Consider the following 24,020-nt stretch of genomic DNA (forward strand, 5'->3'; position numbering starts at 1 on the left):
AGTCCCAGTTCCCAACCCCGTGCCTGGCCCACTGGCGGGGTCACACCATGCCTGTGGGGCCCCACGGCCAGCCGATCAGAGGGAGAAAGGGGACAACGAGGGAGGGGTGGGGCCAGAAGACAGCGGGGGAACAGGGGAGCACCCAGGCAAACATCCTCCACGAGCTGCCATCTGTCACTGCCTCGTCCAGGAAGCCCCAGCAGGAAGGGAAATGCTATTTAATGAGCTCTTCCCAGGAGCGAGGCAGCGGGGAGCTGCCACATGGGCTGCCACCAGCCAGGCAGCGGGGTGAAACCGCCCCACCTTGGAGATGAGGAGGCTGCTGGGGGTCAAGCAGCGGGCGCACCCGGGCCCCTGAGTGTGGAAGCAGGAAGCCCATGCGGCCCGCACAGCCTCCCAGCACAGGGCCCTGGCGGCCCCCCTTCCAGGCTTTTCTCCCTTCTCCCCTCCCCTCTTTGGGAGGAGCAGTGGGAGCCAGCGTCCACACCACACCAGGTCCCCTGGCTCTAATTCTCCTGGGGGGGGGGGGGGAGTTATGAATAGAGGAAGAAGGTCCCCTGATGATTTCAGGATCACTGAGGATGCAAAGGAGTGGCCCACAGTGGCGAGTCTCAGAAATAATTGCGTCCACCTTTCAAGGCAGCCCCCTAAAGTTGGCCTGACGGAGCGTGGGCCCCTCCCGCGGCCTCCCCAGAGCCCCTGCATATGCAGCGAGTCCCCCCAGCATGCACCCAGTTCCCGCCTTGCCCTCACGGCTGCTGCCTCCTGGAGGACGGGCCTTGGCACAGCCATGTGTGTGCCCTCATGTCCGGTCATGCAAATAACCACCGGCATTCCCAGAGGGCTGGGCATGTGCAGCTACCCGGAGGGCCTCACGCTCTGCTCAGTTAATCCTCTCCACAGCCACAGGAGTCGGCAGCTGCCATCACCCTCTTCTGAGGGGAGGGACCCAGCGCCCAGGCCTAGCCCCACGCCAGTGTCACTCAGCGAAGGAATGATGGTGCTGGGCGTGAGGCCCGGCTCACCGCCTCCCAGTGGACACCAAACCCTTTCACCACTGACCACTGACACCTAGAGAGATGCCCTCTAGGGATCACCACTCTGCCCTCCTCACCCCAGCTTTAGGAAATGGCTACTGCCTCCCCAGTTTACCGAATGAAGTGAAAACCCGGCCCCAGGCTCCTGCTCTCCAGCATGGTCTGGCTCTGGCTGCCCCTCGCTTCCCGGCCTGCGCCCCACCTCCAGCTGTGCTCCTCTGTTCCTCTTTCTCACAGGTGACCTCCTCCCCCCTCCCTATCCCCACGCCTGCGAATCCTGCCCGGTTTGCCAACCCTGGCCATGGCCACCCGCCTGCAAAGCTGCCCAGCTCCTCTGGGGGCAGGGGCACCCCTCCTGCCTCTTGAATGCCAGACACACTCCCTCCATTTCTCGCTTGGAGCACAAAACCACTTTCCTCCTTGAATTCGGGAAGTAGATTTTAAGCTTCCCCAAAAGAGGTGGGAGCAAAAGGTATGTACTGTGGGGGTGGGGGGCAAGGACATGGGGCTGGGAACTCCCCTCTTCGACCAGAGTCCTGCATTGAGCTGTCTGCACATTTATGTTCACATAGCACCGTAAGATGTGAAGGAAGTTTCTCAAGGGAAATAGATCTGGAGCCCCGGTGGGCTGCCACGGATGGTGAATGAAGGGAACCAGTCAGGAGCCCCTGGGCGGGGAGCCCCGACAGCGGCACCGCAGCACGAAGGCGTCTGGTGGTGGTTTATTGCTCCTGTCAGATACAACGGGGGCGGGGGAGAGAGGGTCACCGCCGTGCTCCTGCTGGCCGTGACCCCACGACTGAGGCCAGGAGGCAGAAGTAAAGTCACCATCCTCAGGCAGCCGCCCCGGACTGCACCTCAGTGTCCGCAGTGTGAGGGTCTGGGGGGGGAGGGGTGAGGGGGCAGACCCAAGATCTCCGCCCAGGGAGGGAGAAGGACCACCCACCCCACGGAGGGGCACAAGCACGTGGGGGTCTGTGTGCTATTCCCAGCCCCCTCGCCTCCTTAGAGCAGGAGGCCGGCAGTGGAAAGTGCATTTTTCTTTTAAAACAAAAGGATTCCAAGATGGTAAGCTGGGCCCCCACTGGGCAGCAGTCATAGGTCCTAGAGCCCTGCTGGCATCACCTGGTGGCACGGGTCCTGGCTGCCAGAGGACGGGGAGGTCGAGGTGAAGCCCAGGGGCACCCCTTTCTCCTAAGGTCACTTTCGAGGTGGGGCTGCGGGCTGGTCCCAGCCAGGGGTGCGGTTCTGGGAGGACGCGGAGGGACAGGAGTCGTGGAAGCAGCAAAGGCGCTGTGGCCTGGGGCGTGTGCAGGGCTGTGATGCTGAAGTCTGTCCAGAAGCAGACGCTACAGGGCGAGGGTGTGCATGTGCGTGCATGTGTGTGTGCGTGCATGTGTGTGTGTGTGCATGTGTGCGTGCACGTGTGTGTGTGTGCATGTGTGCGTGCATGTGTGCCGGGGGAGGGAGAAAGTCGAGCCCGGGTCCTGCGCTGCTGGTGCTGAGGCCAGGGAGCGTCCCACCAGGCACGGGGTGTCCCACCAGGCACGGGGTGGGGAGGCAGAGTTGAGGGGCTCTAGAGCTCCAGGGCAGGCTGCTGCTCCCCAGCTGGCGGCGGTGTGGGCGGAACGGGCTGCGCAGGCTCCTGCACAGCTTCCTGCGTGACATCCTGCACAGTCTCCTGCACGGCCTCCTGCACAGCTTCCTGCACAGCCTCCTGCACGGGCTCCTGCACAGCTTCCTGCACAGCCTCCTGCACGTACACGATGAACTCCGAGGCCTCGCCGCCCTGCGTGTACACTGTCACCGTCTCGATGCCCTCCACGTCGTCAGAGGACACCACCAAGTGGTGCTGCTCGGCCAGCTCCACGGAGGCTTGCTGCAGGGTCTCCTGGATCATGACCGTGTGGTTGGAGCTGGGCTCCTCGTCCGTGACCTGGGGGAGGGGGCAAGAAAAGGGTCACGCAGGCCCCACTCAGGTCCATCAGTGGGAACAAAATTACAACGAGGGCTCAGGGGGCAGGCAGGGGGTTGCAGGGCCTGTCCACTGGTGGCTGCCCTCTGGGCAGGCTCTGTACCTGCCACAGACAAGGAGTGTGCAGCTCGGACACTGAGCAGCATGATCAGGGTCTCCAGCTACAGAAATGGCAGAACCAGAGCCCAAACCCAAAGCCGAGCTCTTTCCTCAAAGTCAAGCTGCCACGCAGGGCTTCCCGGGGCCTGGGGTTGCCTTCAGCATGAGCATGAGAAGATACCGTGCAAGTTATTTACTGCAACAGCTTCTGGGGAGCTCCTGGAAATTTATAGCTGGTCCTTTTGGCTGAGGAAAGTGGGCAAGGCTTTCCTTACCTTTACTTTCCACACCCTCAGGAAGCCTGAGCCAGTGTCCTATGGCCGGTATCATGCTGGGAAGGATGGGAGGCCCTGGCCAGAAAGACCTGACCTGAGGGGAGGACGCTGCTGCCAACAGCCCAGGCTGGGCAGGCACATCCGCAGGAGCCAGGCCAGGCCAACTGCATGGGTGCAAACACCCCATGACACTGACTTTTGGGGCTCTGAGCTGTTAGAAAGAACAATCGTCTTTGATCTCAAGAAGACAAATGACTGCGCCTCAAGAATAAGAGAAAGATTTAGGAAGAATTCATATCTGAGAGCCATAGCAATGACTGAAGGTTTAGACCTTCAACAACCCAGAACAAACCCAGAAGGAGGCAAAAGAACCAGGGATTGATTATTAGGGGTGTGACCAAGATGGCGGCTTAGCAATGTGCGTGTTTTAGTTCGTCCTCCAGAACAACTACTAAATAACCAGAAACAGTACAGAACAGCTCCCGGAGCCACGATAGTGACCGGACACACAGCATACCCCAGTCTGGACCAGCTGGACCAGCTGCGAGCGCCCCCAGAACCGTGAGTTCCCAAAGCCGTGGCGGCTGGTGCCCCTCCCCCACAGGCTGCTTCCCAGAGGGGAAAGGAAAGGAAATTTACCAGCAGCCGGGGCTGAGTCCAACCAAATGCCAATTGTGGAATTAATTAACAAATTCTAACTACTAAAAATAGGCCCCCAGCTCAGGTGAACCTGGTCAAAGTGGAGGTCGCTCACTGGGCTAACAGAAAAAGAAAAAAAGAAAAGAAACAGAGGTTTCTGTGGCTGTGTTTATACAAAGGCTTGACTGCCTCTGGATTAAGCAGCAGGATTTCTCAGGCTGCAACTGCCCCAGGCATAGGCAGAAACAAGCTGCTTTAGGGATTGTCTGGAGCCAGTGCCTTCCCCAGGGGAGCGGTGAAGCCCAATTCAGGTGGAATCCCTCCCTCAAGGAATTCAGACCCCAGGGCTTGGTAATTTGAAGCCATTAAAACCAGCCTACAACCTCTCCTCTGTCTCCACCATGCCCCCAGCCAAAGTTAAAGGTGCCGCATCATCCTATGCTGGTGGGACCTGCAGGCAGACAAGCACCACATACTGGGAAGGATAAGAAAAACAGAGTCCAGAGACTTCACAGGAAAGTCTTTTAACCTGCTGGGTCTCACCCTCAGGGAAAACTGATGCAGGTGACTCCTTCCCCCTGATAGGAGGCCAGGTTAGTCCGGGAAAACCCAGCTGGAGTCTATAACACCTACACAGACCCTCCTAAGGGTGGGGAGGGAAAAGGCACCATACAAGCAGGGCAAGAAACAAGAAAACAAGAACCGAAAAATTATCCTCTGTTAAACAAAACCTAAGCTAGAGGTCCAGAAAAAGCTGAACTGAATGTCAAAGAACAGAGAGACAACAAATTCATCCAGCAAGAAAACTCGAGGTAAGAGAAGTGAAAGCAATCTCCAGAATAAACTAATTAAGGTAATTAAATGTCTAGACTCCAGCAAAAAATAACGAATCACATCAGGAAAATTGAAGATATGGCCCAGTCAAAGGAACAAACCAAAGTTCAAATGAGATACAAGAGCTGAAACAATTAATTCAGAATATACAAACAGAATCAATGAATTGAGGGAGGATATGAAGAAGGCAAGGAATGAACAAAAAGAAGAAATGGAAAGTCTGAAAAAACAAATCACAGAATTTATGGGAATGAAAGATACAGTAGAAGAGATTAAAAAAACAATGGAAACCTATAATGGTAGATTTCGAGAGACAGAGGATAAGATTAATGAAATGGAGGACGGAACATCTGAAATCCGACAAGAAACAGAAACTATAGGGAAAAAAATGGAAAAATATGAGCAGGGACTCAGGGAATTGAATGATAATATGAAGCACACAAATATATGTGTGTGGGTGTCCCAGAAGGAGAAGAGAAGGCAAAATGAGGAGAAAAACTGATGGAGGAAATTATCACTGAAAATTTCCCAACTCTTATGAAAGACCTAAAATTACAGATCCAAGAAGTGCAGCGTACCCCAAAGAGAATAGATCCAAATAGACGTTCTCCAAGACACTTACTAATCAGAATGTCAGAGGTCAAAGAGAAAGAGAGGATCTTGAAAGCAGCAAGAGAAAAGCAATCCATCACATACAAGGGAAACCCAATAAGACTATGTGTAGATTTCTCAGCAGAAACCATGGAGGCGAGAAGACAGTGCGATGATATATTTAAATTACTAAAAGAGAAAAACTGCCAACCAAGAATTCTATACCCAGCAAAACCGTCCTTCAAAAATGAGGGAGAAATTAAAACATTTTCAGACAAAAAATCACTGAGAGAATTTGTGACCCAGAGACCAGCTCTGTAAGAAATACTAAAGGGAGCACTAGAGACAGATACGAAAACACAAAAGAAAGAGGCGTGGAGAAGAGTGTAGAAAGAAGGAAAATTAGATATGATATATAAAATCCAAAAGGCAAAATGGCAGCAGAAAGAACTACCCATACAGTAATAACACTAAATGTTAATGGATTGAACTCCCCAATCAAAAGACATAGACTGGCAGAATGGATTAAAAAACAGGATCCTTCTATATGCTGTCTACAGGAAACACATCTTAGACCCAAAGATAAACATAGGTTGAAAGTGAAAGGTTGGGAAAAGATATTTCATGCAAATAACAACCAGAAAAGAGCAGGAGTAGCTATACTAATACCCAACAAATTAGACTTCAAACGTAAAACAGTTAAAGAGACAAAGAAGGATACTATGTACTAATAAAAGGAACAATTCAGCACGAAGATAAAACAATCATAAATATTTATGCACCGAACCAGAATGCCCCAAAATACATGAGGCAAACACTGCAAACACTGAAAAGGAAAATAGACACATCTACCATAATAGCTGGAGACTTCAATTCCCCACTGTCATCACTGGATAGAACATCTAGACAGAGGATCAATAAAGAGAGAATTTGAATATTACAATAAATGAGCTAGACTTAACAGACATTTATAGGACATTACACCCCACAACAGCAGGATACACCTTTTTCTCAAGTGCTCATGGATCATTCTCAAAGATAGACCATATGCTGGGTCACAAAGCAAGTCTCAAAAAATTTAAAAAGATTGAAATCATATAAAACACTTTCTCAGATCATAAAGGAATGAAGTTGGAAATCAATAATAGGCAAAGCGCCAGAAAATTCACAAATATGTGGAGGCTCAACAACACACTCTTAAACAACCAGTGGGTCAAGTAAAAAATTACAAGAGAAATCAGTAAATATCTTGAGGCAAATGAAAATGAAAACACAACATATCAAATCCTATGGAACACAGCAAAGGCAGTGCTAAGAGGGAAATTTATTGCCCTAAATGCCTATATCAAAAAAGAAGAAAGGGCAAAAATTCAGGAATTAACTGTCCACTTGGAAGAACTGGAGAAAGAACAGCAAACTAACCCCAAAGCAAGCAAAAGGAAAGAAATAACAAAGATTACAGCAGAAATAAATGAAATTGAGAACATGAAAACAATTGAGAAAATCAATAAAACCAGAAGTTGGTTCTATGGGAAAATCAATAAGATTGATGGGCCCTTAGCAAGATTGACAAAAAGAAGAAGAGAGAGGACGCAAATGAATAAGATCAGAAATGGAAGAGGAGACATAACCACTGACCCCACAGAAATAAAGGAGGTAATAACAGGATACTATGAACAACTTTATGCTAATAAATACAACAATGTAGATGAAATGGACAACTTCCTAGAAAGGCATGAACAATCAACTTTGACTCAAGAAGAAACAGATGACCTCAGCAAACCAATCACAAGTAAAAAAATTGAATCAGTCATTAAAAAGCTTCCCAAAAAGAAAAGTCCAGGACCAGACGGCTTCACATGTGAATTCTACCAAACATTCCAGAAAGAATTAGTACCAATCCTGCTCAAACTCTTCAAAAAAATTGAAGAGGGAGGAAAGCTACCTAATTCATTCTATGAAGCCAACATCACATCACCCTCATACCAAAACCAGACAAAGATGTTACAAAAAAAGAAAACTACAGACCAATCTCTCTAATGAACGTAGATGCAAAAATCCTCAATAAAATTCTAGCAAATCGAATCCTGCAACACATTAAAAGATTTATATAACATGACCAAGTAGGATTTATCCCAGGTATGCAAGGATGGTTCAACATAAGAAAATCAATTAATGTAATACACCATATCAACAAATCAAAGGAGAAAAATCACATGATCATCTCAATTGATGCAGAGAAGGCATTTGACATAATTCAAAATCCTTTCCTGTTGAAAACACTTCAAAGGATAGGAATACAAGGGACCTTCCTTAAAATGATAAACGGAATATATGAAAAACCCACAGCTAACATCATCCTCAATGGGGAAAAACTGAAAACTTTCCCCCTAAGATCAGGAACAAGACAAGGATGTCCATTATCACCACTATTATTCAACATTGTGTTGGAGGTTCTAGCCAGAGCAATTAGACAAGAAAAAGAAATACAAGGCATCAAAATTGGAAAGGAAGAAGTAAAACTATCACTGTTTGCAGACAATATGATACTATACGTCGAAAACCCGGAAAAATCCACAACAAAACTACTAGAGCTAATAAACGAGTACAGCAAAGTGGCAGGTTACAAGATCAACATTCAAAAATCTGTAGTGTTTCTATACACTAGTAATGAACGATCTGAGGGGGAAATCAAGAAACAAATTCCAGTTACAATTGCAACTAAAAGAATAAAATACTTAGGAATAAATTTAACTAAAGAGACAAAAGACCTATACAAAGAAAACCACAAGAAATTGTTAAAAGAAATCACGGAAGACCTAAATAGATGGAAGGGCATACCGTGTTCATGGATTGGAAGACTAAATACAGTTGTCAATTCTACCTAAATTGATTTATAGATTCAATGCAATACCAATCAAAATCCCAACAACTTACTTTTCAGAAATAGAAAAACCAATAAGCAAATTTATCTGGAAGGGCAGGGTGCCCCGAATTGCTAAAAGTATCTCGAGGAAAAAAAACGAAGCTGGAGGTCTCACGCTGCCTGACTTTAAGACATATTATGAAGCCACAGTGGTCAAAACAGCATGGTACTGGCATAAAGATAGATATATTGACCAATGGAATCGAACAGAGTGTTCAGATATAGATCCTCTCATCTATGGACATTTGATTTTTGATAAGGCAGTCAAGCCAACTCACCTGGGACAGAACAGTCTCTTCAATAAATGGTGCCTGGAGAACTGGATATCCATATGCAAAAGAATGAGAGAGGACCCATATCTCACACCCTATACAAAAGTTAACTAAAAATGGATCAAAGATCTAAACATAAAACAGTTAGAGGAAAATGTAGGGGAATATCTTATAAATCTTATAATTGGAGGCGGTTTTATAGACCTTACACCCAAAGCAAGAGCACTGAAGAAAGAAATAAATGGGAACTCCTCAAAATTAAACACTTTTGCGCATCAAAGAACTTCATCAAGAAAGTAAAAAGACAGCCTACACAATGGGAGACAATATTTGGAAATGACATATCAGACAAAGGTCTAGTATCCAGAATTTATAAAGAGATTTTTCAACTCAACAACAAAAAGACAACCAATCCATTTACAAAATGGGAAAAAGACTTGAACAGATACTTCTCAGAAGAAGAAATACAAATGGCCAAAAGGCACATGAAGAGATGCTCAACATCCCTGACCATTAGAGAAATGCAAATCAAAACCACATTGAGATATCATCTCACACCCACTAGCATGGCCATTGTCAACAAAACAGAAAATGCAAGTGCTGGAGAGGATGTGGAGAAAGAGGCACACTTATTCACTGTTGGTGGGAATGTCAAATGGTGCAACTGCTGTGGAAGGCAGTTTGGCAGTTCCTCAAAAAGCTGAATATAGAATTGCCATATGACCCAGCAATACCATTGCTAGGTATCTACTCAGAGGACATATGGGCAAAGACACAAACGGACATTTGCACACCGATGTTTATAGTAGCATTATTTACAATTGCAAAGAGAATGGAAACAGCCAAAATATCCATCAACAGACGAGTGGCTAAACAAACTATGGTATATACTTAGGATGGAATATTATGCAGCTTTAAGACAGGATAAAGTTATGAAGTATATTAACAACATGGATGGACCTTAAGAATATTATGCTGAGTGAGACTAGCCAAAAACAAAAGGACAAATGCTGTATGGTCTCACTGATATGAACTGACATTAGTGAATAAACTTGGAATATTTTGGTGGTAACAGAGACCATCAGGAGATAGAAATAGGGTAAGATATTGGGTAACTGGAGCTGAAGGGATACAGACTGTGCAACAGGACTGGACACAAAAACTCAGAAATGGACAGCGCAATACTACCTAATTGTAATACAATTATGTTAAAAGACTGAATGAAGCTGCATGTGAGAATGATAGAGGGAGGAGGGCTGGGGACATAAATGTAATCAGAAAGAAAGATAGATGTTAAAGATCGAGATGGTATAATCTAGGAATGCCTAGAGTGTATAATAATAGTGACTAAATGTACAAATTTTAAAAATGTTTTTGCATGAGGAAGAACAAAGGAATGTCATTACTGCAGGGTGCTGAAAATAGATGGTAATTAATATTTTAAAATATCACCTTATGTGTGAGACTAAAGCAAAAAATGTTTGTTACAAAATTTATATTTTGACTAGTGCATTTCCTAATATAACTTATGTAGATAGTTTGATTGAACACCATAAGTACTTGGAATCTCAGGTAGGACATGAGATTTTGTTGGTTTGTCCAGAGTGATGCCCCGATGAATCTCAGAGTGATTCGATCAGTGAGTGGAAAAGTATTTGCAAAGCCCCCTTTGGGGAATGGTGAGAACAGGGAGAAATTCAACTTCCCCAAGTTGAATTCTTGATATTCTTACAAGCAGTGTGGACAACCAAAGCTATAGGCTGAGCCCCCAGTCAGCCTGGGGTTTGTTCAAATGAAACTTAACTCCAAAAAGGATAGGTCAAGTCTACTTAAAATTAGGCCTAACAGTCACCCCTAAGAGAGCCTCTTTTGTTGCTCAGATGTGGCCTCTCTCTCCAGCCAACACGACAAGCAATCTTACCACCCTTCCCCTGTCTACGTGGGACATGACTCCCAGGGGTGTGGACCTTCCTGGCAACGTAGGACAGAGATCCTAGAGTGAGCTGAGACTCAGCATCAAGGGATTGAGAAAACCTTTTCAACCAAAAGCAGGAAGAATGAAATGTGACAAAGTGTCAATGGCTGAGAGATTCCAAACAGAGTCCAGAGTCAAGAGGTTATCCTGGAGGTTATTCTTATGCATTAAGTAGATATCATCTTGTTATTCAAGATGTAATGCGGAGGCTGGAGGGAACTGCCTGAAAATGTAGAGCTGTGTTCCAGTAGCCATGTTTCTTGAGGATGATTGAATAATGATATAGCTTTTACAATGTGACTGTGTGATTGTGAAAACCTTGTGTCTGATGCTCCTTTTATCTACCTTGTCAACAAACGAGTAGAACATATGGAATAAAAATAAATAATAGGGGGAATAAATGCTAAAATAAATTTAGTTTGAAATGCTAGTGATCAATGAAAGCGAGGGGTAAGGGGTATGGTAGGTATAATCTTTTTTTTTTCTTTTCTGTGTTCTTTTTATTTTTTTCTATTGTCTTTTTCTTTTTCTGAATTAATGCAAATGTTCTAAGAAATGATGAATATGCAACTAAGTGATGATATTGTGAATTACTGACTATATATGTTGATGTTTTATTTGGTTTGTTAATTTTTTTAATTAATAAAAAAAAAAAAGAACCAGGGATTGTTTTGCCAGAGAATGAGAATTCTCAAGGATGAAGAGATGGCAGGGGGCCCTGTGCTTCCCAGTTGGGTCCCAGCCACAAGGTGGGAAGAGCACCACATGTTCTGCCTACCAGGGGTCAAACATCAGCCCCACTACATGTGGGAGGCCTGAGCATGATGTGCCCCTCCTCCGGGCATAATGCTCCCTCCACCGGATAGAGTGCTCCCCTCCTCTGGGCAAAGTGCTCCCTCCACCCGGGTACAATGCTCCCCTCCACTTGAGCATGGTGCCCCTCTCCACCCAGACACAATGCTCCTCCTCCACCCGGGCACAGAGCTCCCCCTCCACCCAAATATGGAGCTCCCCTCCACCTGGGCACAGTGCCTCCCCCTCTACCCTCAGTTCTGTCATCTATATGTGGGGAACTAAAATGCCCACTTTGCAGGATTGCTGGAGAGTTAAGGAGGTTCTGTGTGCAGAGTGGATGTGTCATGTACTGCTGCCTTTTGAAGCCTTCACTTGTCCATCCAGTGCGTCCTTGAGCACCTGCTGCCTGAGGGCTGCTGTGCTAGCTCAATTGTCCACTCACCCAGCAAACACCTACAACCTGGCCAAGGACCATGCAGAGGAGAGACTGTGCCTGTCTTGCCAGTGCCATTTGCCCAGGGTTGTGCCTGCAGCCTGGCACACAGCAAGTGCTCAAGATCTGTCAAATGTCGGCCACCCAGGGTGCAGCTGCCGTGGTGGCACTGAAGGAATGGCACAGCAGAGGGCTGTGGTCCCTCAAAAGAGCTCAAGTCCAGTGGGATGGTCCCGGGGCAAATGGTGATGGCACCACTTGCTTCAGGGCTCAAGAAGGAGTACTTGGTGCAGGAGGTACTCGACAGAGGGGGGCTCGACAGAGGGATGCTCAGTGCACGGGGGAGCTCGATATGGGGGGCTTGGAGTGGGCATGGCGGCCCAGGAGGGGGCAGGGGGTTGACACTTGGCAAGTACAGAGTTTCCTCTGGGGAGAAAGATGGTGGTGCTAGTAGCACGACACCCTGAAATGTAATTAATCCCCCTGAATCACACACTTAAAAATGGTTTAAATTGCAAATGTTATGTTACCACAATAAAATTTAAACAGAGAAAAGAGAAGGTGTGTGGGGCGGGGGCCATGGCAGAGCAGGGCTGGGGGTCCAGAGACCAGAGGACCCGGCTCCCGGGAAAGGAGGGTGGCGGGTGCCAGGTGGTGGTGGGCTCAGGCACCTCGGGACCCCCTCACCACGCCCTGACCTGTCTTCCAGCTCGCGCCTGGTGGGAGGGCCTGTGATCCCCGCCTGTCCCAGACCACTGCACGCTCTCTCGGGGAAGGGCCCACCTGCCTTCCAAGGGTCTCCTACCAGCCCCATGAGCAGAAAGGGTGGGCTGAACAGGGCGGCCCTTCCTTCTAAGGATGCGGAGGGACTTCTAACCTGGGCTGACAGAATTCAGAGGCTAGGTGCCATGCCAAGGGGAGACTATTAATACATTTAGTGTTACCTGTTTTTCTAGAGTGAGCCAAGACCTTTTTTCTACTTTTCTGTCTGTTTGAATTTCACTTAACTGGGAAAACGTGAACCAGGACTTCAGAAGTAAATATTGATTTATTTCACTCTGAAAGAGTGTGCCTGGCAGAAACTTGCACAAGGGAGGGAATAAACAATAAATGTTTTTCTCTTCACCAACAGGAAATTCTACACAAAGGAAAAGGAGAGGGAATGGGCAGTGATTTACGCAAGGTCCTGGGACCACACACGCGCACACCAGCTTCCCACCCTCTGGGTGAAAGGACGATGGGATGCGTATGGACAGATGAACGGACACACAAGCTTTACGACACACTCACGGGCACGAGTCCATACTTGGACACAGCGATTTCATGAGGGCCTAAGACAAGGAACAGACACCGGCAGAAATTTCCCACTGGCTAAGCGGCTTCCGGTTTAGACAACAAGCACCACGTGCCCGGGTGCTGACAAGGGCGACAGGCAGTGCCAAGGACATGAGGAGCCCTGCCCCGGCCTCTGACCTCCCACTCCCGACACTCCCCGAGTTCTCTGAGCCTGCCCTGGAAGACAGCAGAGACCCCGGGGCCCAGGGACGTTTCGTGGGCGGTGGCACTGCCCGCCACGGACCCTGGTGGCGAAGGCACTGCAGGCAGAACGATGAGAGCGAGAGAGCAGCAGAACCAGACGGCCTGCCAAGGCCACCGGCACCGCCCAATCACCAAACCCACTGGGTTCCAGAACATTCTGTGCCGTCCAAACTGCTGCCCCAACCCTGAGCTCAGCTTTCCTCCATGAGGCCCCGTCATCTCTGACTCCCACAGTACTCCGCTGTTTACTCCAAGCCCTCTCCCAGATTCCAGAGTCTTCCACTGCTTCTCCTTCTACTCATGTGCCAACCCGGAAGATTCCTGTGTCTCCACCCTGGACTCTGCCTCTGGGCCCCTCAGCTCTGTCAAGGCTTCCGCACCCTGGGGGTCCAGGCCCCGGCCCCGAGCCCCGGCCCCGAGCCCCGGCCCACACGTCCACACGCCCACTCCCTGCCACCTGGAGGAGGTTCTCGGGGTGCCCGTGAAATGGATAATGAGCAGGATGGTGCAAAATTGATGGGCAGGGGAAGGGGGGCCAGGGGAGGCCCAGGGGAGGCCGGCAGCCAGACCGTGAAGAGCCTCTCACCAGCGGGGAATGTTTTACCAGCAGGGAGGAAGGAAGGGTTTCAATGAACGGCTGCGGCATTTGATCTGCAGCACTTTATGAATCAAAACGTACCCAAACGAGAAGTTAGGACTTACTGAGCATTACACTTTGCTTATATCCCTCTAAGTATTTAGGTTTTCTGCACATTATTACTTTTTTTTAAGTATTAAGGCTATTTAAAGATAACTTTTCTTCATTTGTTTTGTTTTGTTTTCTAATCTCAGTTCTAAGGTTTTGTTCAACAGAAATCACCATTAAATCCATCCACTGCTAATTTATAGGGAAACCAATAAAGTTCCCAAGTCCTGTCCTTTTGGCTTAATTCAGCAGACAAAGCAGTGGAGCCAGGGTTTGGGTTTCCACGCAGGTGTGCAGTGTGTCACGCAGCAGCTCTGCCCTTCCCTGGGTGTGCCACGCCCCGGCAGCAGTCCGGCCCCCAGGCCCCAGCCGGCCACAGGCCCCAGTCCCTCCCAGCTCCAGCCCGCCGGCCCCGGCTCCGCTCCCACGCTCCCATTCCCGCGGAGCACATTTGCTGTTACATAAAGAGATTTAGGAGGGAGGGTGGTTGCCTTGCAGAGGGGTTTATAAAGCTTTCTGCAAAGAGCGAGCTGCGTCTTCACGCATTTCAAGTGTTACAGGATTCACAATCTGTTGGTTTTTATCCAGTTTTTGCAAATCATGCTCTTTCCTCTCCCCACAGGACCTGACATCCACCCAGCTCGTGTGGTGACTGACATTCTCCCACACCACATCCCGACCGTGTACACACAGCTTCGTGGTCTGGACATTTCTGTTCAACCAGAAATATGGACACAGCCTCCGAGTGTCCAGTGACCCGTCTAAGGGCAAACAGCTGGAAAGAAGCAAAATCAGGAACTTGGTCTGGGTGAGCCCAAGTCCAGAGACCTTCAGCAGCTGCCTCCAGGGTGACAGTGACGAAGCATCAGGATTAAATTATCACTTTCACTTGTCCCAATCCGTTCATGGCTGGCTGTATAACTCCCAACCATCTCTTTGTTCAAAACGATCACACTCTAGCAGCTTGATCTATTAGCGCAGGCTTAAGATTGTTCTCTGCGGGAGAAAGAGTATAGCTTTCACAACGTTATTATCCTCTGAGATGGCTACTCCGTTTCCCCAAATGCTGCACGTAACACATCTCTCAGCTAAATTATTAGCAGCACAGAGCGCCTAATAGGAAACCTTAACCCGTGGGACTAGACAAATCACCCTCTAAATTGTGCGCCGCGCGCAGCAATCGCCTCCGCCTCAAGTGCTCTTCCCGGACGGGGACCAGCTCCTCGCTGGGCGGCCACTCTGCTGGGCTAATCCGAGCTGACGGACATCCCATCGACATGTCACGTCTCCCCTGGCGTCCACCTCGCCTGCCCCCTCATTCAGCGAGCACAGACGGAGGCACCAGGCAGCGGACCCCTCTCTAACGGCCTCGCTCACCGGCTTTTCGCCCACTCCACGCCCTGTCCTGCCCTCTCCTGATGCCCCACGCACTCCCTGCCGGCTCTGCAGAAGTCCCCGCCGGTAGGCTACACTTTCTCCCTCCCAACTTCCAAGAAAACTCCCCGAGTCCCCTAGCGCAGGCGGCTGCCCTGGGAGAGGGTGCACCCGGTGCTGGGCTCGCCCTGCGGGCCCCCCGCAAACCTGCAGCTCCTCAGGCAGCCCAGGCCGCCCGTCCGGCCAGCTCAGCACCCACCCTCGGCTGCTGGGAGACCCTCGATGGCACCTTTTCACAAAGTGATAAAGAGAACGCTGTGGGGCCGCTGCAGTGCTGCCTGCCAAGCAGCCCACGGATTGGGGGAGAGGGAGGCCGGCACGTCAGCACGGAGGAGGCTCCGCAAGCCCCTGAGGGTCCATCCCTCACTCCACTCTGAGGGGCCAAGATTCAGAGAGTACTAGCCCCTGGGCACACTGGGGTTCCCCACCTGGCCTGCAGGATGCCCCGAACCACACAGCGGTGAGGGTTTCCAGCTACACCAGCCACCAGGGCACCCAGAGGGGGCCAGCCCGGGAGCCGCCACCCTGTCCCGCCTGGGGGCTACCGTGGAGGATGGACGAGAGCAGCGGGCACCCACGCAGGGACAACAGGGAGTGTTGGCTGCGCTAGAGGCCGTGCTGAGCATTTTAGTGTATTGTTTCCTCTTTACCACACCCTGAGAGCATCATTCCCTGACTTCTAGGGGGATGGCCTCGGTGGAGAGGAGAAGACACCCCAGGGGGCCCCTCCAGCCTCCCCAGCATCTCCCCGAGGGCATCCTGGTGCCTTGGTGGAGTCCCCTCAGCCCTCCTTCCAGTGCAGGGCTGGCCAGGAGGGGATGCAATGCCAGGAGGCCCTCCCCATCCCGGCCCCCAGGAGGCCCGCCCCCTCCCGGCCCCCAGGAGGCCCTCCCCCTCCAGGCCCCCAGGAGGCCCTCCCCCTCCAGGCCCCCAGGAGGCCCACCCCTCCCGGCCCCCAGGAGGCCCTCCCCCTCCCGGCCCCCAGGAGGCCCTCCCCCTCCCGGCCCCCAGGAGGCCCTCCCCCTCCCGGCCCCCAGGAGGCCTGCGCCCCCCCCCCGCCCCCACTAGCCTCTGGCACTTGACCCCATTCTTCCACTTTCCACGTCACAACAGCATACTGATGGACTCCTATGCCAAGTGCCCCTGCCTCAGATGCTCACAAACACTGCTCCAGTGTGGCAGAGACGGGGACAGCACTTGCTCCACAGGCCCAGCCCATGGGACAGAGATGGGAGGAGCTGGGCTGCCCCCCAGGGAGAGCCCTGGACAGAGGGTGGGGGCCCCGCGGCCCGGCCGCCAGCCCGAGCCCCTTACACACTGTCCCCTGCCAGAAGCCCCAGCAACCACCACCCTCCTCGGGACATCACAAGAGCCGAGGCACGTTCAAGGGTGTGGCACGAGGACAGGCAAAGGCCTGCTAAGGGACTGAAGGACAACCTCACAGCCGCAAGCCCCAGAAGCAGCAAGAGAGAAAGGGAAGGCTCAAAAAGCCGGGCGTTTCAGACAACATCTTTTAAAACCGAGGGCGGAAGCACTAACACATCAGAACCGCACCTCTCAGCCTGAGCTCTCACAGCACTGTGCGAGCAGCTTCAACAGACGGCGCAAACCACGGTGTGGAACCCCCCCGCTTCGTGCCGGGGAGCTCGGGTCCCCGAAAGAGGCCGCAGTCCTGGAGAGCTCAGCTACCCACAAACACGGCCTGGTGTGGTGGGGCCCTGGAATGTCCACGCATCCTTCGGGTAAGGCCAAGGAAGGGGCACAGTATTTGAACTTGGCTTTCAGCACATAAGTAAGCGATGAAGAAAGAAACATAAGCCTCTGCACTCGCTTTTCTTAATGATGTTTAGGAAACTTTCCAGAATGATGCTTCTCAGATGGCATCAGTTTAATACCCCTCAGGTTTTAACCCTTTGGAATGAAAACTGCTACCAGCGCCTCTCCGTGTAGACGCTGCCCGTATCTCCTGGCATCCTCCCCTGATCTGTCACCCTCGTCAGGGCAGAGACAGTGGCTGCCTTCCCTGCGGGGCAGACTCATCTGATGGGTCTCCTCAGACAGGGACACCCTTTAGGTTTTGGGGGGAGCCACCAGCACCGCTGCCCCATCCTCTCAGCCACGGGGCCACCTCCCAGAGATGGTTCTGCTTCAGGCACCTTCACCTCTCAAGTCCATGTTTGAGTTGAACAGGGACCTATTTATTGAACTGTGTCTTGGGACACAGCCCTCTCTCCAGTGTCACTCTTGTCCCTGAAAGGGAAGGGCAGTGAAGCCACGCCAGGGTCTCCCCTCACCGGCACTCCTGCTCTACGCAGGGCAGGTCCCACGGGGCGGCTACTCTGATCCAGCCCTTAGCGTTTGGGGGAAGAAGCCAGGACTCGGAATGCCAGCGCCACAGCCATGGTCAAGATCAACACCTCCAAGTGTGACCCACTGATGTGCAGGGCTGGGACCAGGCACAGAGGCAGAGAGAACTAAGGCAGAGCCAAGTCCCACGAGGGGCGGGGCCAGACGCGTGCAGTGTGCGCGTGAGCATCTGTAGAGGTGTGGGTGAGCGTGCGCGTGGGGGCCTGTACAGTCTGTGGGTGCACTTATATGCAGATGCCTGTGTGTGCACATGTGCAGGTACAAAGAGTGCACGTGTGCACGTGTGTATGTACATGCACGTGTGCACACAGGGTATGGGGATGGTGACGTGCATGTTTCTATACATGTGCCTCCATCACTGTCCAATTTCTAGCCCCGTCTCTATCTGTAAGTCCCAGGGGCCTCCAGGTAGAGGAAACGTGTCCTTCCTCACACTCCTTTTCATTTCTCTGTACTCAGGATACCACTTCTCTCCCTGCGTGACAGTCACATCTAATAACGACCTCAGCAGGAGGCCCTGCATGGCTCCCTGGGCGCCTGCACACCACTGCCTTGAATTCTTAGGCAGCCCGTGAAGGCAGTGGGGCAGGGAGGACTCGGCCGTAGGTCCCTGAGAAGCTGGGTGTCAGGGAGTTAGATAAGTAAAGTCCCCTCTGCTAGGAATGGTGGTTCTGGAACTTGAGCCAAGCAGAGTCTCAGGCGTGGGGTCTTTCTGGCAGGTTCTGTGTGATGGTCAGCAGCTTCCCGCAGCCCTCAGGAAGCCTGAGCTGGACGGGCAAGGAAGGCCCTCAGCCGGCCCGCTGCCACTCCAGCTCCACTCCATACTCAGCTGTGTTTCCTGAGCACCTGCAGCACCCCCAACCCCCGGCCCTGGACATCTGCCCTTCTGCTCCACCTGCCTCAAGCCTCCCTGCAGCCTTCCCAGGATGCCCTTTGCCTGGAAGATTCCGTCTTACCTCTGAGAACTCAGGTCAGTGCCCTCTACTCCAGGAAACCCTCTGGCCTCCCCAAGCTGGGGCTCCCACAGATTGATTCCCATCACAGAACCCCCAGTGGGCCTTAACCATCACTTCCCAGCCTTGGAGAAGGCGCAGCCTGGCCTTTACTCTCCCATACCTCAATACATCGGCAGAAGGTAAGCAGGGAGTCCCTGCTCCCTGAATGAGTGTGTCAGATTTTCTGAATGAAGCACAAATGAGAAGATGGTGTGACAGCTGGGCGTTCCCGACAAGCCTGCTGGTGCAACACGGACCCCTGGGGCGGCATCTATCACACCTGGGGCCACTGCAGCCTCTGGGCTCCTGGCCATGCCTGCGGGCACCAAAGTGGATGTTTCCAGACAGAACCAGGCTGGGGTCGCTGTCCTTGCTCCAGTCTCACCCTGTCCACAGCTGCAGACGCTGTCAGACGCCGGGGACTCCCCAAAGATGCAGAGAAGGGGAGTTGGGAAGCAAATAGGGGGTGGGGTCTAAATCTAAGCCTGCACGTGTCCACACGGTGACCCAGATGTACAGAGATGGCCACTGCAGAAACATACTGAGCATTTAGCACATGCTCTAAAATGTCTGATAAATAAGAAAACTGCCGCTGGTGTGAAGGAAAGCAGCATGCAAAGCCACGCCTGCCACGCTGAGCAAACCCAGGGGTGTCCTTGGGAAGGCCCTGCGGATGCACCGCCCCCACCCTCTCAGGCCACCTCCCCCACTTACTGCCCTGCCCAACCTGATTTTGTCCACCTGGGGCCTCCTGCACACACACGCCTGCCCGCTGAGAGCGTCCCACCCCAGGTCCATTGCTCTGCTCACACCCTCACTTCCTCAGGCCCAGCTTGGACGTCACCCCCTCCAACAGGCCCTTCCAGGCAGCCACTGTCACTCTTGCTTTCCATTTCCTTCCCTGCACCAGCACTGCCTGAAATCGCATGACCCATTTACCTGTATGTTATAAGCTTCATGAAGGCACGGGCCCTGATTGCACCTTTGCCCACTTTATTCCCAGCACCTAAGCTGCAGCTGGCATGGGGCAGGATCGGGCACATAAGTGCTGACTAAGTGAATTTTTAAAACCATGACAAGTAAACCTGGGAGGAAAGATATCAACATTATCTGTGTGCATTTTTTCTTTCTTTCCAGTTTTTCTGTGTTTTCTAAATTTGGAGAATGATATAGTACCTTATAACTGGGAAACATAAAGAAGACAAAAAAAAAGAAAGCAGGAAAGTGAAGAGGAGGGAAAGGGCAGAGTCACAGAAAGGATACAATGGGAAAAGGCCAGTTAGGGGAAAGCATGAGACATTTCCAAATGCTCTGGGATGCCTCAAGTCCACTTCTGAAAACCACAAGTATAAATGGCATTTGGGGTGAGAAAATGCTTTCCTTCAAAAGCAAAGAACTTTTACCAGCACCGTGCAAGGCAGGTGCTCTAAAAAGTGCTGTGGGCAAAGCCGAACGTTCTGGAAGCAACTCACCAAGTGGAGAGGCAACAGATGATGGCTGGTGCTCAGCCAAAATATTCTCTCCAAAGCCCTGGAAGAGAGGAGGGAAGGAGTGCCCAGCCTGGTTTTTACTTCTGTTCAGCTCCAACAGGAATAAAGGAAAGTTCCTCTGGAGCGTGAATGCCATGAGCTCCACGGGGAGCAGTTACGGACACGGAGGCTCTCGAGGCAGACTTCCTGAGGGAAGGCAGAGGTCTGACGTCACGAACGCTGCATGGAGAAGGCCCTCGTGCGGAAAAGGGCTCAGTGAGCCTTTCCTCAGCTGTTATTTCAATGGGGTTGGCAGATGGGCAGGCTGGTGGCTGCCTCAGAGGTGGCTGAGAAACCAGAGGATGGCAGGTCTTCGGGAACAGCCCTGGAGGACTGTGCTTTCCCGGAGCTGCCAGACAGTCCACAGGAAAAGCATCCCGTCATGCTCCTTGGTTGGAAATAAGGACAAGCAGCTACATAAGAGTAACATTTGCTTTGGACACCTCTCAGCGTAAGCCATGCATGCAATCAGCCGTCTGACAAGCCATCCACTCTCTGCCTTGGAATGTCACATTTCTCCCGTGCTGAGTTCCCAGACACCTCGGCGTATTCTGGGCTCTCTGTCCTGTTCCAACGAGAACGTACTTTGTGTCACTCTGGTGGAGGCTGGAAAGAGAACTGCCCCCTTCGAAAGACCTGCCCTGCTACTGCCCAGCTCTGCCTGGGACTATACAGCTAAATCATCCTCGGTTCTCTTAATCTCTTACAGGGCTGCTGCTCTTATTTCCATCAATTGATTCATGTCTTATTTCTCATTTGGCGCCAAACTCAAAGGGTTGACTGATTAATCCCTCCCAAACACTCAATATCTTCTAAGGTCCCTTTCACCTCAGAAATTCTCAGACTTGACAATATGGTAAGAATGAGAGGGCTGCAGACAGAAATCCAAACAACTGAGTGACAGAATGAAAAAGAGCACTGCAGTAGATTCTTTTAGGCAGAACAGCCCCCTGTGGGTTGAAGCTCTGGGAAGGAGCCTTATTCTCTCCAGCAATCAGGGTTTCACTCACTGCTTAAATAGTAACCAAGCAATAGCTTCCTCTAAGCTTCTCCAAAGGGGGCTGACGGAGCCATGTGCAGGGCTAACAGCAGCACACTTACCTTCACAACCCTAGGTTAAGAGTGAAGTCATATGCATTGGAAATGAAGAGAAAAGGTACATACTATCCTGAATTTACAGTGGAAAGAAAAGGTACGCATGAATGCAGTTAGTAAAAACATCACAAATTCCTAACTCTAGAAATGTGTATGTATATACCAGACAAAAAAAAGAGGGGAAGGTATTATGCGCAAGAACGTGGAGATATCAAAATACATTCAGAGACAGGAAGCAAGCATCCCATACATCAGCTGAAGAGTCATGGCCTTTTGAAAAGGAAGGTAGCGTAGGGGCCTGGGCTGCTTCATCCCGCCGCAGCAGCCATCGTTCACAGGGAAGGTGGCGGGCGCCCCCACCCGGGTTTTCTCTTGGGTGCTACTTTTTCCTTCCTGAAAATATAGATCCCATCAACGGTCCAAACCCCGAGCTGCCAAGGCTACTGGCCACGGGCGGCCGGGCCTCTGTGGTGCTCGCACCCACGCCTGGCTGGGTGCCACAGCGGCTGCTCCTGAGCTCAGGTGCGCCGGGCCGTTCTGCAGGGGCCCCACCTCACCGCGGCCCTGGACCGAGGGACAAAAGGCCAGCTGTCTCTTAGGGCGCTCAGGATGGTGACACGGGCTGCGGCCTTTCTGCCCGACACCCAGCTTCGGGTGCGCCATGGGCTTGGCCAGGGGCGTGAGAGCAGAAGGGCGAAAAGGCATGGGCAGAAGGCGTCACAGGCAGAGCACAGCGTCCATGACGGTCAGGCAGACAGGCTGGACACAGGCATCCCGGGAGGCAGAGAGAGGCAGCCCCCAACTCGGGCACCCTGTTTCGAGTTTGCCAAGGGCCAAGCTGCAGCATAGGTGAACTCCAGGGAAAAATGAGCCTTCTCTCACACGCTGCGGTAAAACTGGGACAGTACCATGGTCCCCGAGAGTGAGTGAGAATGCAGAGGGGCAACGGGGCCCAGCCTGGTGCAGGGCAGGTGCGCAGCGTGAGGACTGTTGCCGCACGACACAGCTCCCAGGGCCTGGCTGACCCCACCCCGTCTCCCAGGCCAGGGGGTCCAGCCTACCCCACCCCTGCCCCCCGTGCTGCCCTGACCATGGGAGCGGGGCTGGCAGCAGGTGCTGGGCAGCCATCTGCGCCGAGTTATCCTAGCGCCAGCCCAGGGCACGTTACAGCGGATCCGCCAGCCCCGGTGCTTGTATGAGAGGAAGGGAGGCAGGTGGAGGCTGCTTCGTGCCTGTGAACCTCTTTTGCTATTTAGACGAGTTTGCTGTGCATGACCCTTCATTTCACTGACCTTTCAGCCACATATACTGAGTTCCCGTTCTGTTCAGTGCCAGGCATTAGGGGACAGGGTGCTCGTTGCCAGCACGTGCGGCTGTGTGTGAGCGTGGGGGGGATTTGAGTATGTGGGGGTATGTATCTGTGTGTGTGTATGTGGGGGGGGGCTGTGTGATACCCGTAGTGTGTGTGTGAGTACGTGGGGGTGTGTATGTGTGTGGTGTGGCTGTGTGAGTATGTGGGTGTGTGAGTGTGTGTGGGGATGTGGATGTGTGAGTGGGGGGGGGCTGTGTGATACCCGTAGTGTGTGTGTGAGTACGTGGGGGTGTGTATGTGTGTGGATGTGGATGTGTGAGTATGTGGGTGTGTGAGTGTGTGTGGGGATGTGGCTGTGTGAGTATGTGGGTGTGGGTACGTGTGTGTGGGGATGTGTATTTGTGAGTATGTGGGTGGGGGTATGTATGTGTGTGGATGTGGCTGTGTGAGTATGTGGGTGTGTGAGTATGTGTGGGGATGTGTATTTGTGAGTGGGGGGGGGGGCTGTGTGATACCCGTAGTGTGTGTGTGAGTACGTGGGGGTGTGTATGTGTGTGGTGTGGCTGTGTGAGTATGTGGGTGTGGGTATGTTTGTGTGGGGATGTGTATTTGTGAGTGGGGGGGGGGCTGTGTGATACCCGTAGGGTGTGTGTGTATGTGTGGGGATGTGTATGTGTTATATGTGTGTGTGGTGTGGCTGTGTGAGTCTGGGGGTGCCCTCACAGCTCCTGGGCCTGCGCCCCTGCTCCTGGAGAGGGGAAGCTCACTGATGTCCCCAGCATCACTGTTACCAAGTGCCACACTGGGGATGTCATGCAGGGCTCCCCAGAGAAATGACCTGAGACTTATCCGAAGCGTTGGCTAGCAGGACCGAGGGGTTGGCAATGTGGCACGGAGCAGCAGGAGGCAGGCTGGAAGCTCAGGCCTGGTTTTATGTGCGTGCCGAGGAGAACTTCTCCTCCAGAAGGCTCGGCTTCTGCTCTCCAGTCCTGATGTGACCCACCTCTCCAAGTAACTCTGTGTAACTGAGAAGACTGACCGCTGCTGTGACCACAGCCACCAAGCACCCACACCCCACCAACCGCGGGGCTGCCCAGGTCACCAGGTACTGCGGCCATGCCCTGTAGTAACAAAGTGCTTCTCTGCTCCCAGGTGGCGGGTCATTTGCACCTGTGTTAATTTCCTACCACTGTGAGATACGTTTCCACAGCTG

At 51.7% G+C, this 24,020-nt stretch overlaps 1 protein-coding gene across 7 annotated transcripts in view; it reads right to left on the reverse strand.

The window, feature by feature from the left end:
- Positions 1 to 586: 586 nt before the first annotated feature.
- Positions 587 to 24,020, reverse strand: part of ZFAT (zinc finger and AT-hook domain containing) — a 271,981-nt gene continuing 248,547 nt past the window's right edge. For 6 of the 7 annotated variants that reach the window (XM_077167742.1, XM_077167743.1, XM_077167746.1 and 3 more), the window contains one exon: positions 592 to 2,973. In XM_077167742.1, the coding sequence (XP_077023857.1) occupies positions 2,614 to 2,973 (360 nt within the window). In that variant the 3' untranslated portion in view covers positions 592 to 2,613. Of the gene's footprint in view, positions 2,974 to 24,020 lie in introns of all 7 variants that reach the window. The other variant, XM_077167748.1, reaches the window with a different exon arrangement.

Source organism: Tamandua tetradactyla, chromosome 6 (assembly GCF_023851605.1).
Source record: "Tamandua tetradactyla isolate mTamTet1 chromosome 6, mTamTet1.pri, whole genome shotgun sequence".
NCBI lineage: Eukaryota > Metazoa > Chordata > Mammalia > Pilosa > Myrmecophagidae > Tamandua > Tamandua tetradactyla.